Here is a 15,485-nt window from a genome sequence, read left to right as displayed (position 1 = left end):
ATATAGAGGAAATTCAGGGGGAGGGGGTAGGAATTTAGGTAACAAGATGAAATATTTCCGGTCATGAGCTGGCTTTCCGTTCATGGAGTATTAAATCTTAACAATAGATTACAACAAAATGTTTGATTTATAATGTGATAACTTAATTTAAATAAATTGTATTTTTAAGATGTTAAATATTTACAATCTGTTGAATACAAATTTTAATAATCAAAAAATATATTTGGTTATCTTTTTAGAATGGTAGACATTTTTTATTATTCATAAATCTACCTAAAAAGTACTAAATAGTGGCCGAAAAAGTCATCACACACACTTTTTGAAATCTTTATGCTCTAAAAAGCGTTGTTGTTTTCAGAGATATTCAAAAACACCTTTTCTAAGTTTAATGTATATTTTTATAGAGAACAAGAACCTATAATTGTTTTTTCCATATTCCTACTGGTTGTATCAGAAAATCGGAAAACTCAGTTTTTTCTGACTCACCCTGTATAAATTTAATGTATTTTTGTCAATAAGTAGGTGTTTAATTGACAAATCATAAATTAAATGGATGTATTTTTGTCATTTTGTAGGTGTATAATTGACATCAAAACTGTGAAAATGACAGTGCAATAACTATATTTTTGTCATACCCCCTAAAAATGCAGGTGTGAATTTGACAGTAGAACTGTGTTTATGACATCAAATCACTGTGTTTATGACAGTATTATCACTGTATTTTTGCTAGTGAAAAATCTGCCATGTACCCTTTTTAACCCTTAACGGTCGGGGGGGGGGGGGGGGGCGTTGAACGCCCCCCCATCCGGTTTTTTCTATCTCATTTTCTGTGTGTGAAAGATAAAGAGCCCAAACTGCTTGACTTTTTAAGTATGGGTATGACACATAACTGAGAGTTGGAATTTTTTGAATATCTCCATCCTGGCGGGCACAGGATGCCAGCAAACCTGGCAGGGTCATCCAGGTAAAGAACAAAATTTGTTTTTGATTTAAACAAAGCATTTTATCTTACCAAAATACTAAAATATCCTCTAGTAGTACATTCTCATATTAAATACAGGTGTTCAAGTCAATTTCAGGTTCCAGGTATGATCCTGCAGGTCCTGATCCTCCAGGTCTCCAGAAATCTTTAAAATGCTCCTGTGGCCGCAATTTTTGACTTAGAGACTTCAAATTTTAAACTTAAGCTTTTCTTACATGTCTACATAATGTATTAAAATTTCATAAAGATCCGCCGCCGTTTTCCCGCCGACCGCCGACTGCGGCGGCTGGCAGCTGCCAAGAACAGCTGCGGCCGCTGAAACTTATGTTTTGATATTTCAAATATAAAATTTAAATAAAATAAACATTTTCTGCAAAAAAAAATTTTCTTCTAGCTTTAAAAATAAAAAAAATTACAGCCGTTTGAAATTTTTAAGTAAAAAAGGACCTAAAAACAAAGGTTGTTAAATAAAAGGGTGAAGGAAGCGGAAATTGACCTTGACTTACTTAAGGTCGGAAATTCACCATAACACAGGGGACTTGCACAAAAAATTTTAGCCCTCTAGCTCTAATAGGAACTGAGAAAATGAGGGGGGCGTTGAACGCCCCCCCCCCCCCGATTGATTAAGGTGCGGCAAGGGGCCCGACTGTTAAGGGTTAAGTTTAAGTTTTACTATTTTACTTTAATTTCTTATTGTCTGTAAATAAAGCTTTTGTATTAATATTGTAATAGTTATTTATTGTTTGTATCGTATTATAAACATTCTTTCGTGGATATTAAATTGAAGAATTATATTATTGAATCCATTTTTGTTAGCCCCTGGTCCAAAGGCTGTGGCTAACAAAACTGTTATTAAATTTATGATTTTTTTTCATTACTTGTGAAATATGTCTTTATTATGATGTTAAACATGATTTTTCAGTATGTCTTAGCATTGATTCTAATCCAGTTTATATTAATCGGTTTCAAAGCCATACTGATATATATTAAATTTTGAACCAGAAATTTAGGATCTACTGCAGTTCATGGTAAAATATTGCTGGTAACGAATGCTTCCTGTTTCCTGGCAATATTAGAAGATTCCTGGATCTAGCATAACAAGAAATATTTCTGGAGCCACCAATGTTTAACTGTCCTGGTTGCTGGCAATTTGTGCATATTCCTGGCCACTGCCATGTTTGAAATATTCCTGTCAAATAGCAATATTTCCCTTTTTAATTCCCGTTACCATTTTATTACACTCACCCCACAATTAGAAGTAAGATTCATGCTACTTAAAGTATTAAAGTAATATATAAATATAAATCTATTCTCAAATTTACTATTTTGGAATGTTTGTCTGATGTGGAGGGGGGTGGTAGTTTGTTTCTCTGTACGTACTAATTGGGGGTAGAAGGAGGGGGGAGGGGGGGGGGGGGTTAAGAAAAGCTTAAACTGATCAAATGTAAAAAATGAATTAGAGAGAGGAAGGGGAGGAGGCGGGGGGCAATGTGAGACAAATATTCCTTATTTCTGATTTTTATCAACATTTAATAATACATGCAACGTTTACGTAGACATAAAAAGTAATTATATAAAAGTAGCCAGGAAAAACTTTAAGGGTAATAGGTCCTGGGAAGGTTTTTAACTATTTTGGTTGATTTGAGGATATATTCCACAATCCTCCCAAGATAAATCGCAACTAGAAAAAATTATTATTATACTTTTTCGGTTTATCGGTTAGCAAGATCCCTCTGTGCACACAGACACACACACACACACATAAGCGGACACCCTGTTACTTATAAATAAGTATGAAACTCATACTTATATGCAGTTGCGCCCCTAGCATTATGAAGCTCCGTTTTTAAATTGGTAGGAAGGGGGCAGAAATTAACATAAACAATAGCCTAAAACCACCATAGGACCTTGGGAAGCTTCTCTAAAATGAAGATCTTAATCGAATCAGTGGTTAGTGAGATCTTAATTGAGAAACAAACAAATATTGCTATAATGTCAGTCTTGTTCTCTTTTATCTTGAGTTTACAAAGCATAAAAAGAATGCAAGAGAATTTGAATTTAAAACACCCGCCAAAAGTATCAGAGATTCAGAACATAATTGTGCGTTTTAAATTTAAAAATGGGTAACCAATTCGCTTTTTTGTCAAGAGGTTACTTTATTTTAAATCAAAAATCCACCAATTAAAAACCCTATTTTATCAGATGAAAAAAAGATTTAATTTACTAATATCTTATAATAATGAGTATCTCTCCCCAACTTTTTTCAAATTATTATAAAAATAAAGAGACGGGATTGGTTGTGATTTGATTGGGATGCTATTCAAATTTTGGCGCGAAAAGGGATATTAAGATAAAAACAGTTATATTTGAAGGTAAAGATCCCCCTCCCCAACCTCCTCCTCCCTCACCTATTAAGAATACAGAAAAGGTGTACAAGTAATTGAAGCTAGTTGCACAGTATTTAAGCCACTATCCCTTTTAAACATTGCTCTTTCCCCCCTAGGATATTGTAAAAAAGGGGTATGGGGTAAAAAGTCCCGTTGGCCAGCAATCTTTCTTTATTGCTGGTAACTTGGAAATTTTGGTGGTTGCCAGCTAACAGGAACATAGGATTTATTGCAATATGCGTGCTGCTGGATCCAGGAATCTTGTATTAGTGCCAGTAACCAGGAAGCATTCGTTACCAGCAATATTTTACCATGAACTGCAGTAGATCCGAAATTTAATTATATTTTTTCCTATGTTACTGTATATTATTATTTTCAGATAAATAAAATGAAATGTAAAAGATAATTAAAAGATTGTAACATAACTGTATCCTTAGAATTTGTTGGTGAAAATCAGGTTATTTATAATTTTTTCCCAGCTGATAATTTTACTAACTATATACCTGTTTCACCCTTCAGTTGAAAACAGGTATATCAAGCCAATTTTTATTTGCTTTTCCGTTCCTAGATTAAAAACATCTAATTATCCTAATATATAAAGTAAAAATGATTTTTTTTGTCTGTTGCTCAAGGTTTCTTAAATACAGAACTAATTGAATTTTAGAGAAGCTTCATAATGGTTTCGTGATGGTTTTTGGCTATTTTTCTGTCCTTTTTTATCAATTCTAACAAAGAGTCTCTAGATATTAGGGGATCAGCCGCTAGAAATTAAAAAACTTAAAGTCCTAAATAAAATAAGCAATAAAAAACTAGTTTTTAATGGTTGTTAAAGTTAGGAACAAAAATTTTTTAATAATATAAAGGTTTTTTTTCAATATGCTTTCCAAATCATAAAAAATCTTTATTAGCATAAATATTTTTAAAACTTTTTTCAGCCTGCAGAGGAAATATTGGTTGTGGCAGTCAAAACTTAGGTGGTCCCTACATAGTTAGTGCAGTCAATATTCTCTAAAATGACTATAACATTTGGAATGATAGTGCAGCTATTACCTTTTATGATACAAATAAGGATTTTAATTGCCAATTATCTGAAAAGTTTATATCCTTGATCTGAAATTTTTTTGAAATTTTATAACTCTGCCAACCCTAAATCTTCATGCGGTTTTTAATATCTTTGTTATGATTCAATCCAAGCATATAACGATTGCTTTAATAGTTTTCCAGGTCCCATAACTGTGCTGCTAGACCTTTATTAGATGCACTAATATTCCACCAAAAAAAAAATTATTGACTGCACTTACTACATAGTCTTTGAAATATCTCAGTTTATTGGTAAGTAATTCGAATATTAGACTCACCATTCTGATAAATAGTGTATGAATGAACAGAAAAAAAATGATAAGTAAATACTTAGGGTACGGTGGGGTAATACCGATCAGCGCCTTACCAACTATATTAACAATGGTCTAAACATCATGGAAAACAAAGTTGTAATTTTAAAAAAAATGGTGCTTAACTTAGTTTATGAAAAATAGTTGAGTCCTGTAACTACAGGTGTTTTATTGTGGAATAAATAGCGTTGCTATAACTTTTCTACCTATTGTTTATATCCCAAAAAGAAAATTAATGAAACTAAAACACTGGTATTACCACATGATACCCTATACTGTTATGTTTAATTTAGTTTAGGTATTATATCTTAAGTTCAATATTTTAGAAAAATTTAAGTCGTTCTAAACATGATATTTCAGATTTGTGACTGTTGCCACTTCAGGAATATCTATAATCATATAAAGAGCATAGAATAATGGATAGGGAAAAAGAGAAGAATTCTTGTGAGATTTGTTATGAAACATTTAGTACATCTCAAAATAGAAACATTCATATGAGAATACATACTGGAGAGAAACCATATTCATGTCAAATATGTGGCAAAACATTTAGTACATCTAGTAATAGAAACACTCATATGAGAACACATACTGGAGAGAAACCATATTCATGTGAAATATGTGGTAAATCATTCTCTCGATCTTATGTTAGAGACACACATATGAGAACCCATACTGGTGAGAAACCATATTCTTGTCAAATATGTGGTAAATCATTCTCACAGTCTAAAGATAGATATAATCATACGAAAACGCATACTGGAGAGAAACCATATTCATGTGAAATATGTAGTAAATCATTTAATCAATCTCATAGTCGAGATATCCATATGAGGATACACACAGGGAAGAAACCATATTCATGTAATATATGTTGCAAATTATTCTCACGAGCAAATAGTAAAAATGAACATATGAAAACACATACTGGAGAGAAACCATATTCATGTCAAATATGTTGTAAGTCATTCTCGCAGAAAGTAAATAGAGACACTCATATGAGAACACACACTGGTGAGAAACCATATTCATGTACTGTATGTGAGAAATCATTCTCACAGTCTGGTGATAAAGAGATACATATGAGAACACATACCGGTGAAAAACCATATTCATGTGACATATGTGGTAAATCATTTTCAAGGAAGAGAACTAAAGACTCTCATATAAAGAAACATACTACTGGAAAGAAACTAGATACATCTGACAAGTGCAGTAAATTATTCCTGGATGTTAATAAACATAAGACTGTACATAAGTACAACTACAATGGTCTACTATCAACAATGAAACCTGTTTGTGTCAAGCTAAGGAAACTTTCAACTTTAGAAATAAAATCATTGTGTGAAATAAATAATAAACACAGTCTTGATTCTATCAGTGAAGAAGAAACTCTTAATAAAGATCCTCTCACAATTCAGATAGATGGAACTTTTACAACTCTTGTAGAAACATGTGAAATTATAGAAAATGTGATTAGTGATCCTCTTACTATTAAATATGAACCTGTTCATAATGATGATGTTAGTATCATGAATGTAAAAGAAGAAATTAAGAAAGAAGAAACTCTTGCTAATGATCCTCTCTTTATTAAAGAGAAGCCTGCTTTCAAAGGAGATGCAGATGTTAATGTAAAAGAAGAAGAGAGAAGTGATTATATCTATGAAATTAAGGAAGAAGAAACTCTTGTTACTGATCCTCTCTCTATTATAGAGGAGCCTGCTTTCATTGATGCAGATGTTAATGTAAAAGAAGAAGAAACTCTTGCAAATGATCCTCTCTCTATTAAAGAGGAGCCTGCTTTCATTGACAAAGCTGATGCAGATGTAAATGTAAAAGAAGAAGAAACTTGTGATGTTTAGTTCCTAAGCTAACCCATTTATAAATACTTCTATTCTGTAAATTCTGTAAATGGTATTAGAACATCTTGGCTTTTATTGAACATATTGGCTTTTTATAGACAACTTGATTTTTTTAATGAAGATTCTGTTCGATTTTGGGAAAATAGACGTACCTAGGATTGTTCATGCCAAGTTTCACATCGAAATTTGGATAAGTGCCATTTGCACATGCACATTGATAACGAGATGGTTGCATTACCCCCCTCCCCCCCTTAAAACATAATTAATCTTATCTGGTATTGTATAGGATTGTTTTTTTTGTAATTGAAAAACTATCTCTTTTTTATTATTCTAATATAACCTACCTGTATATATACTTCAATTTTGGTTAAATGGTATAAGCTTTAATATTTATTATCAATTATTGAAACATTCTGTATATTACCCGTCTGTCTGTAGAAAATGGTAATGATAGACTGCTTGACTTTTTTGTAATGTTTTCCTTATACCCTATCCAGCATATATAGTCCATCAATAATGCTATTACGCAGATTATTTTTCTGTGGGAATGATTTAATTAACTATTAACTATTTAGGTCAATAGTATATCTCATATATTTTGTTTAACTTTAAAAGGTATAGAATGTATTATTATTATTAATAATATGTATTTATTGTTATCAAGCATTTTTTAAAGGCATCTTTTTTTCGTTTTAAACATTGATTTAGGGTGTATATTCTGCACAAGATTCATTTTTCCCCTTCTGCAAATTTTTTCTTTTTTCCACTCCTGGTTTTTTCCAGCAAGGAAGTGGAAAAAATGGAAAAATAGTTACAGAACTCTTAATTTTATTCATATTATCCCCCCTCTTGCATAGGTATTCTTTTAGTTTTTTACACCAAGGAGAGGAGAATAAGGGGAAAAAATGTTTTCAGTTTTCTTAATTTATATTGAGTTTACACCCCTGTGTTGAACTGAAATGACTATCGTTCAAATTTTGTAAATAGTAGGTATTTAATTTTTCATCTTATTATTGGACTAAAATATTACTTAGTGTAAATAATTTTGTAGATTAAATAAGTAAGTTTTAATTATGTGTGTATTTTCTAAAATCTTACTGTAATTTATTTTTTCAGATTAGAATGATGATAAAGAAATAAAGAGCTAGAAGATAATTAATTAACTGAAGCCAAGATTCATATATAGACACAGGTTACTTACTTTATACTTATGTCAACTATTTCATAGTTGCTAATACTTACATACCTAGTCTCTTACTACTACAAAAAATTAAGACAAATTTTTTTCTTTCTATCATATACTCTTGACTTGACAAAACAAATAAAAGTTTGAATGCAACTTATATAAATCCCATTTAATACATCTGAAATATATATATATTCACATAGGCACAAATCAGCCTTTTATGACATTATTTAAACTTTGGTACTGTGCCTCAATGTTCCAAGAAAGTATAGAACCCCACTCATCCCTCTTTTTTAAAACTAGCGGCTTCGCACCTTGCCTCTCGGGGCTTTGCCCTAAGAGGTTTAATCAACCTATTTTTGTGTTATTTAGATTTTTTGGGAGGGGGGGGGTATTTTTCATTTTTTGGGGGTTGGGGGTGTCCCATCCCCCAAGAAAATAGCTTAAAACCATCCCAGGACCAGTAGGTATATTCCCTGAAGAGTAGAGCCCAATCGGTTCAGTGGTTACTGAGATCTTAAGCTTCAGACAGATAGACATCATACTACTTTGTATTATAGACTAGCGGCTACGTCTTAGCATCAAGATGCTCTTAAAAGGACTCTCCATAGAAAAATCAACTTTGGATTTTTGAAAATCTAACCTGAAATTATTATTCTCTGTTCAATTTTAGGCATTTTTTGTTTTTGTGGCATCGCGATCGAAGCCCTTTGAAATTTTTTACCTCCTTTAAGTGAATCCTCCCGCCATTTAATTTGTGCTGCTTTAGTGATTTTTAGCTTCTATTTTTGCCGCCGTTGCCGCATTCATCGCCCTTCTCCGCCGCTACTCCGCTATTCATCGCTTTTTAATACATGCTCCCCTCTCCCTTGTTCAGAAATTAAATGGAGGCTGGGGGTGTTGTGTATAGCCACGTACGCAATGTATAGCGGAGTAGCGGCGGAGAAGGGCGATGAATGCGGCAACTGCGGCAAAAGATGGTTATATTTGGCGGAGGCAAACACAAAATGGAGGCGGCAGGATTGTCCAGTCAAGGAAGAGGATAAATCGTAGAGCGGCCGGTTGCAATGGAGCAAATGTTCTTTAGCGGCAAACATATATTGAGTGGAGGAAAGTGTAGTATATATTGTTATAGCGGCAGTACAAATAGGCGGCGGACAAAATTTTCAAAGGGCTTCGATCGCGATGCCACAAAAACAAAAAATGCCTAAAATTGAACAGAGAATAATAGTTTCAGGTTAGATTTTCAAAAATCTAAAGTTGATTTTTCTGTGGAGAGTCCTTTTAAAAGACGGCCAAAAAATAGCCTAAAACTACCCAAAGACTTGTATTTAAAAATAATATCCCCTAAAACCATCCTAGGACCTATATAAAGCTTCCATAAAATGTGAAACTAAATCGGTTCTGTAGTTTTTGAGATCTTAATCTTCAGACAAAATAAATCTAACTACTTTATATAATAGGATAAATGGGAAATCATTCATGTACTCAAATTTTCAAAATTGAAAAAAAATTACTAAGAGGATAATACCGCTTAGTCTTTCTACAATTCATTTGTGCCGTATCTATTACAAGTTAGCTCCTTCATAATGATAATAATTAAATATCTCATAATCTGGTTATTATAGTTGCTTGAAGTGCATTTAAGGTATATTGTGTAGTGAACCTTAAAATTCTATTATAAAATGTGATAATTATGGGTTAGCAATAAAGATATGACAGTTATTGAAATACACATAAATATGTATGAATTGTATTATTGAAAAAGTTGTCATTTCAGAAAAATTATGACAATCATAAATCGCTTTAGTACCATTTTACAGGATTATTTCATAGGAAAGTAAATAATAAACAATATGGCACTGCTACAAGTTTTGCCTTGCCGTTTAGTTGGAAATACTACACCTAAAAAAATCACAAGACAATAAGTTTCAAGTTTTGATATTTATAAAATCATATGATGCCATAGAATAGGAAAATACTAGGTTAACTAATTTAAATTCAAATGTATTTAGTGCAACTACACCTTTGATATTTCAGATTTGTTACTGATTAGAAATACCAAATATTCACAATAATAAAACAGAAGGATGAACACTGAAGAGAAGAATTCTTGTCAGATTTGTGGAAAAACATTTTCTACTTCAACATATAGAAATATTCATATGGGGATACACACTGGGGAGAAACCATATTCATGTGAAATATGCGGTAAAACTTTCTCACAGTCTGGTGATAAAGTTAGGCACATGAGAACCCATACTGGAGAGAAACCATATTCATGTGATATATGTAATAAATCATTTAGTCAAGCTCAAAGTAAAAAAACTCATATGAGTACTCATAATGGAGAGAAACCATATTCATGTGTAATATGTGGCAAATCATTCTCCCAGTCTAATGATAGAAAAAGACATATGAAAACTCATACTGGAGAGAAACCATATACTTGTGTAATATGTAATAAATCATTCACCACAGCTCAAAATAAAGATAATCATTTGAGAACACACATCGGAGAGAAACCATATTCATGTGATGTATGTGGAAAATCATTCACTACATCAAAGTATAGAGAAAAACATGAGAAAGCACACAATGACAAATAGAATGAAACCTGTTTGTGTGATGATTAGGAAACTTTCACATTTAGAAAACAAAGAACTTTGTGAAAAATTTTATCATCTTTACATTATAAATGATTACGCATACTGTTAGAACCCCCATAAAGTCTATTTTTTGGAAATATAAGAACGATTCCTCTGCTACGTATAGTTAGGGAGCTGCGTGTTAAAATGTCCCTGCTGACTTAAAACTTTACTTGCAAGGAAAATTTGGGACATTTTACCACCTACCTCCTAGATTATTTGTAGCACAGGAACCGTTCTTATATTTCCAAAAAAAATAAAGTTTATCGTAGTTCTAACGGTATGTGTAAAATTTTTCTACTATTAACACAAGACTTTAAACTTGAAGAACCTAATGTTTAGTTCGTAATCTAATGCAACCCACCTATAAATACTTCTATTTTATTTTAAATGTTAAATTATTATAAATTCTTGTTCATCTGTACATAACAATCATTTAATGATTAAGTACATTAATCCGTCTGTCTGTAAAAAAATTGTATGGGGTTATCTTGGTTGTTATTAAAGATAGACTGCTTGACTTTTTTTTGTGAAGATTTACTATACTCTATGACCATTCCGTATATAAATTATCAAATCCGTCAGTAATGCTATTATCAAGATTGATTTCCGTAGGAATAATTTAGTCAACTGCTAAACATTCAAGACAGTCTCTTATTTATTTCTATTATGTTTAATTTAAAATCTATTATTATTATAATGTATTTTTGTTAGCAAGCACTTAATTATTTTTATCTTCAAAGGCACCTCTTCATTTGATTTTATTTGAGTCTAAAAAAAATTCTATTTTGAAATTTTATGCTTTATATTTATAATCAATAATTTTGTGACTTAAATATTTATTTTATCAATAATACAAAGTAGCTTGATGTCTGTCTGTCCGTCAGTCCCTTAAGATCTCGGTATCCACTGAACCGATCGGATTCTACTCTTCAGAGAATGACATACTGGTCATGTGGTGGTTTTAGACTATTTTCTTGGGGGTTTGGACTCCCCAAACCCCCCAAAAAACAAAAAAAAACAATTTTTAAAAAAAGAATTTTTACGAATATTGCAAATTCGCCATTTATTCGCGAAAATGTGCAATTCATTCGCATTTTTTCCGCTAGGTAGGTAATAGAAGATGTAATTATACCTCTTGGAGCAAAGCCCCTAGAGGTAAGGGGCGAAGCCGCTAGTGTATGTATATACCATTATCTTATTTGCTGATTTAAGTTATTTTAAAGAAATAGTTCCATGAATGTTATTTAACAATTTATGGTAGATATCTAGTTAAGTGATTCTTATTTTCTTAAGTTGCTATAGAATATCATTAACAAAGTTTTTAAAAAAAACTACATAGGATAAAACTAAAACTGTTTAAGAAATGCAGAAATTTTCATGGGATGAAATTTAAATTCACTTTGTAGAACTACCCCTTTGTTTTGTTGTCATAAACTAACTTCCTTGTATTTTTTTATGTACAGAATATAATTCACATGTTAAAAAATATTTTTTTCAGATAAATACAAAATGAAATGGAATAAATCTGGAGATTAAATAAGAACTGTAGATGAAAATTGGAAAATAGAGGTGAGCAAAATATTTTTATTGTTTTTAATAATTTTACAAAATAAGGAATATGAATTCTTACTAGCAAAGCTAATCATTGATTCACTTTATCAGTCTGTCCGCTATGGGTTAAATGAAATTTACTACTAAGCTGCTTTTAAAGCTAGGCCTCTGATTTTTCTTGTATACATCCCCTTCATCTTGGGTTATACTTTAGTATTTATTAATAATGTTTACTTTAGGCCAAATATACCAATGTAATGTATATCTTTTTGTTTGTGTATTCTCATTTTTGATTAGTTCTATAATATTACAGGCTGCTAACCCTTTGATAAAATTAATTTATTTCTGTATTGTAATTGTTTTTCATCTAAACTTTCACTGCCAATATTTGCTGGCTTGTTAATTTTTAGATTGTCTTGAAATTTCTAGTAATTTTAATCCTGAGTAAAATCATCCCTAACCTTTTTTGTGGTGAACCACTGCCCAACTCTTACTTATAACTTTACCCGCGACCGTGGCTCAACACGTTGCGCATCCGCTCGTCGGCGGGAAGGTGATAGGTTCGAATCTCGGGCCGACACCGCGTCATAACTAAAGACGTTAAAAATGGTTCCTACTGCTGCTATGTCAGATGCGCGACATAAATAGTTAGAGTAGGGGGAAAGCCTTGGCCCAAAACAGGCGCAACTCGTTACCATGCACAGTTAGGACTAATCAGACAAAAGTCGTGCATCACAGAGAGTTGGTTGTCTAATGGATGTTACTTAACCTAATATCCTTGGGTGTTTGGACAGAGAAGGGTGCGTAACAGTCATCCTTAGTTCTCCTGGATTGCTGGACCAGGACCTAGACAGTGCATAAAGTCGAAATGGTCCTGGACTGCAATCCCGCCCGTATGAGGTAATTAAAAGGTAAGGTACAAATAACTTTTAGATCTTCTACTGCATTCTACTTGACTGTATTAATATAATCTTCAGCTGATTACCTACTTATTTAAATTTCAGGTTTGTGACTGATGCTACTTTAAGAATATCAAATATATATAATTATTTAACAGCATAGAATAATGGATAGTGAAAAAGAGAAGAACTCTTGTCAGATTTGTGGTAAAACATTTAGTACATCTCAAATTAGAGACAGACATATTAGAACACATACTGGAGAGAAACCATATTCATGTGAGGTATGTAATAAAACATTTACGCAATCTCAGCAAAAAGATGCACATATGAGAACACACACAAAAGAGAAACCATATTCATGTGATGTTTGTGGTAATTCATTCTCGGATAAATGCAGTAAAAATAGACATATGAGAATTCATACTGGGGAAAAACCATATTCATGTGAAATATGCGGTAAATCATTTACTCATTCTCATAATAGAAATACACATATAAGAACACACACTGGTGAGAAACCATATTCATGTGAACTATGTGGGAAATCATTCTCACAGTCTTATGCTAAAAATAAACATATGATAACTCATACTGATGAGAAACCATATTCATGTGATGTATGTGGTAAATCATTTACTCAATTAAGCAGCAGAAATAAACATGCTAAGACTCATGAAGCACATACTCGTGAGAATAATATATCTCTTAAGTGACAACAATATTGATATTAGTGACTGCAATATTGATAATCCGGAATTTGAGCAAGTATTTATAAAGGAAGAGGACACAACTAATATTTCTCAAGTAAAAACAGAAAATATTGAAATAGAACTTGAAGAAGAAGATTTGGTGAAAAAATATTGGGAAGAATTTACCTCTGATTTGCCTTAGAATCCAGATTCTACAGGGTGTTTTTTTTTAATAAGACAAAAATATTACTTAATTTAACCCACTTGCCATTGACAAAAGTTAATGATTTATATCTTAATTTCTTTATTGGGTTGGGGAGTTTTGTATCAGAAAAAAATACTGAGAGATTTTCAACAAATTATCCCTTAAAAACCGGTTTTTCCAAAGTACCTGTTTTTGGAAGATTTTTGGATCATGACAAATTTAAAGGGTGTGCAAAAATGCATACATTTTAAAAAATCAAATTGCACAGCTTGTGTTAATAGTAGAGAAATGCTATGCATACCGTTAGAATCGTCATAAACTCTAGTTTTTGGAAATATATGTTTCATACTTATGCTATTTGTAGTATAGAAGCTACGTTGGAAAATGTGAGAAAGGTTGAAAAGTTTTAAGTCAGTTGGGACATTTTACCCCGTAGCTCCTGAACTATGCGTATTAAAGGAATAGTTCTTTAATATATGAAAACCTGAGTTTATGACGATTCTAACGGTGTGCATAACATTTTTCTACTATTAACACAAGCTGCGCAATTAAAATTTTTTAAAAGTATGCATTTTTGCACACCCTTTAGGTTTGTCATGATCAAAAAATCTTCCAAAAATAGGTACTTTGGAAAAACCGGTTTTTAAGGGATAATTTGTTGAAAAATTCTAAGTATTTTTTTCTTATACAAAACTCCCCAACCCAATAAAGAAATTAAGATATAGATCATTAACTTCTGTCAATGACAAGTGGGTTAAATTAAGTAATATTTTTGTCTTATTAAAAAAAACACCCTGTATTAGCATAATTAATCATGTATATACGATAAGTGGCACTAATTAGAGTCCTAATGATTTCATTAAAAGAAACTTGAAATTTAATCTTTTAAGATATTTTAAGCATAACTATTACATTTTATTTTATAAATTATAGCAAATCAAAAAGCAATGCTTCCCAATTGCCTTTTAAATCGTTTTCAAATGTAGAAAGATTTTTTAATTTTAAAGGCTACAATTATATCAAATAAATCTTTATATTAAATATCATGATTATTTATGAGAAAAAAAAATAATTCTAAGTAATAAAACTTTGTTTGTAATACATTAGATATTATTTCAGATGAAAAATTCCTTAAATTATATTTATAATAGCTCTTATATTCCAAGTATCTGTACCATACTTAGATCCATAACAAAAAGCTGAGATTTAGAGGAAGCTTGGATTATGATGTTAAATTAAAAACAAATATTAAAAGCAGAAGCATTGAATAATTTCAAACATGTTGATTTTAAACACTTTTGACAATAAATTTTTATGTTATATAATTATCCTATTAATCTGACATTTGCAATACTGATCCTAGGACAAACCATCTCCAAAATAAAGCCCTAATAATGCAATCATGTCCTCAAACAGAAACCTATTTTTAAGCAGTTTTGCTACAAATTTACTTTTGCTTTGCTTATATTCTTATTTTTCAGTTCTGAAACCAAACAAGTCATGTGTTTATGTTTGTTTTTCTACTGTCATTTTGATTATATATACTAATTTTAAATATGGGCGTTTTAAGGGGTGGGATTATTTGATTATAGGACTTCTAGTCCTTATCCCTTCTCCCCCATCCCTTCTCCCCAACCTGCAATGACTGAAGGGATGGGAGCTAGAAAGCAGGGGCGTAC

At 31.6% G+C, this 15,485-nt stretch overlaps 2 protein-coding genes across 2 annotated transcripts in view; both read left to right on the top strand.

Annotated features, from left to right (window-relative positions):
* The first annotated feature begins 4,566 nt into the window (after positions 1–4,566).
* On the top strand, positions 4,567–6,761 carry LOC145334320 (uncharacterized). Its single transcript, XM_080179732.1, has 2 exons — positions 4,567–4,701; positions 5,121–6,761. Exon 2 carries the CDS (start codon positions 5,177–5,179, stop codon positions 6,620–6,622), a length of 1,446 nt encoding a protein of 481 aa, XP_080035858.1. The 5' UTR covers positions 4,567–4,701; positions 5,121–5,176; the 3' UTR covers positions 6,623–6,761.
* A 975-nt stretch (positions 6,762–7,736) lies between these two features.
* The window catches only part of LOC145334321 (meiosis-specific nuclear structural protein 1-like), a 34,879-nt gene continuing 27,130 nt past the window's right edge, over positions 7,737–15,485 (top strand). Inside the window, exon 1 of the mRNA XM_080179734.1 lies at positions 7,737–7,814. The gene's annotated coding sequence lies outside the window, so the exon portion shown is untranslated. The remainder of the gene's footprint in view (positions 7,815–15,485) is intronic.

This window comes from Acartia tonsa, chromosome 12 (genome assembly GCF_053477335.1).
Source record: "Acartia tonsa isolate MP-2025a chromosome 12, ASM5347733v1, whole genome shotgun sequence".
Classification (NCBI taxonomy): Eukaryota; Metazoa; Arthropoda; class Copepoda; order Calanoida; family Acartiidae; genus Acartia; species Acartia tonsa.
This window is presented reverse-complemented; position numbering and strand designations above follow the sequence as displayed.

Excerpts from the sequence above, each read along its gene's own strand:
- LOC145334320 (XM_080179732.1), top strand. The coding sequence starts at position 5,177 with ATGGATAGGGAAAAAGAGAAGAATTCTTGTGAGATTTGTTATGAAACA.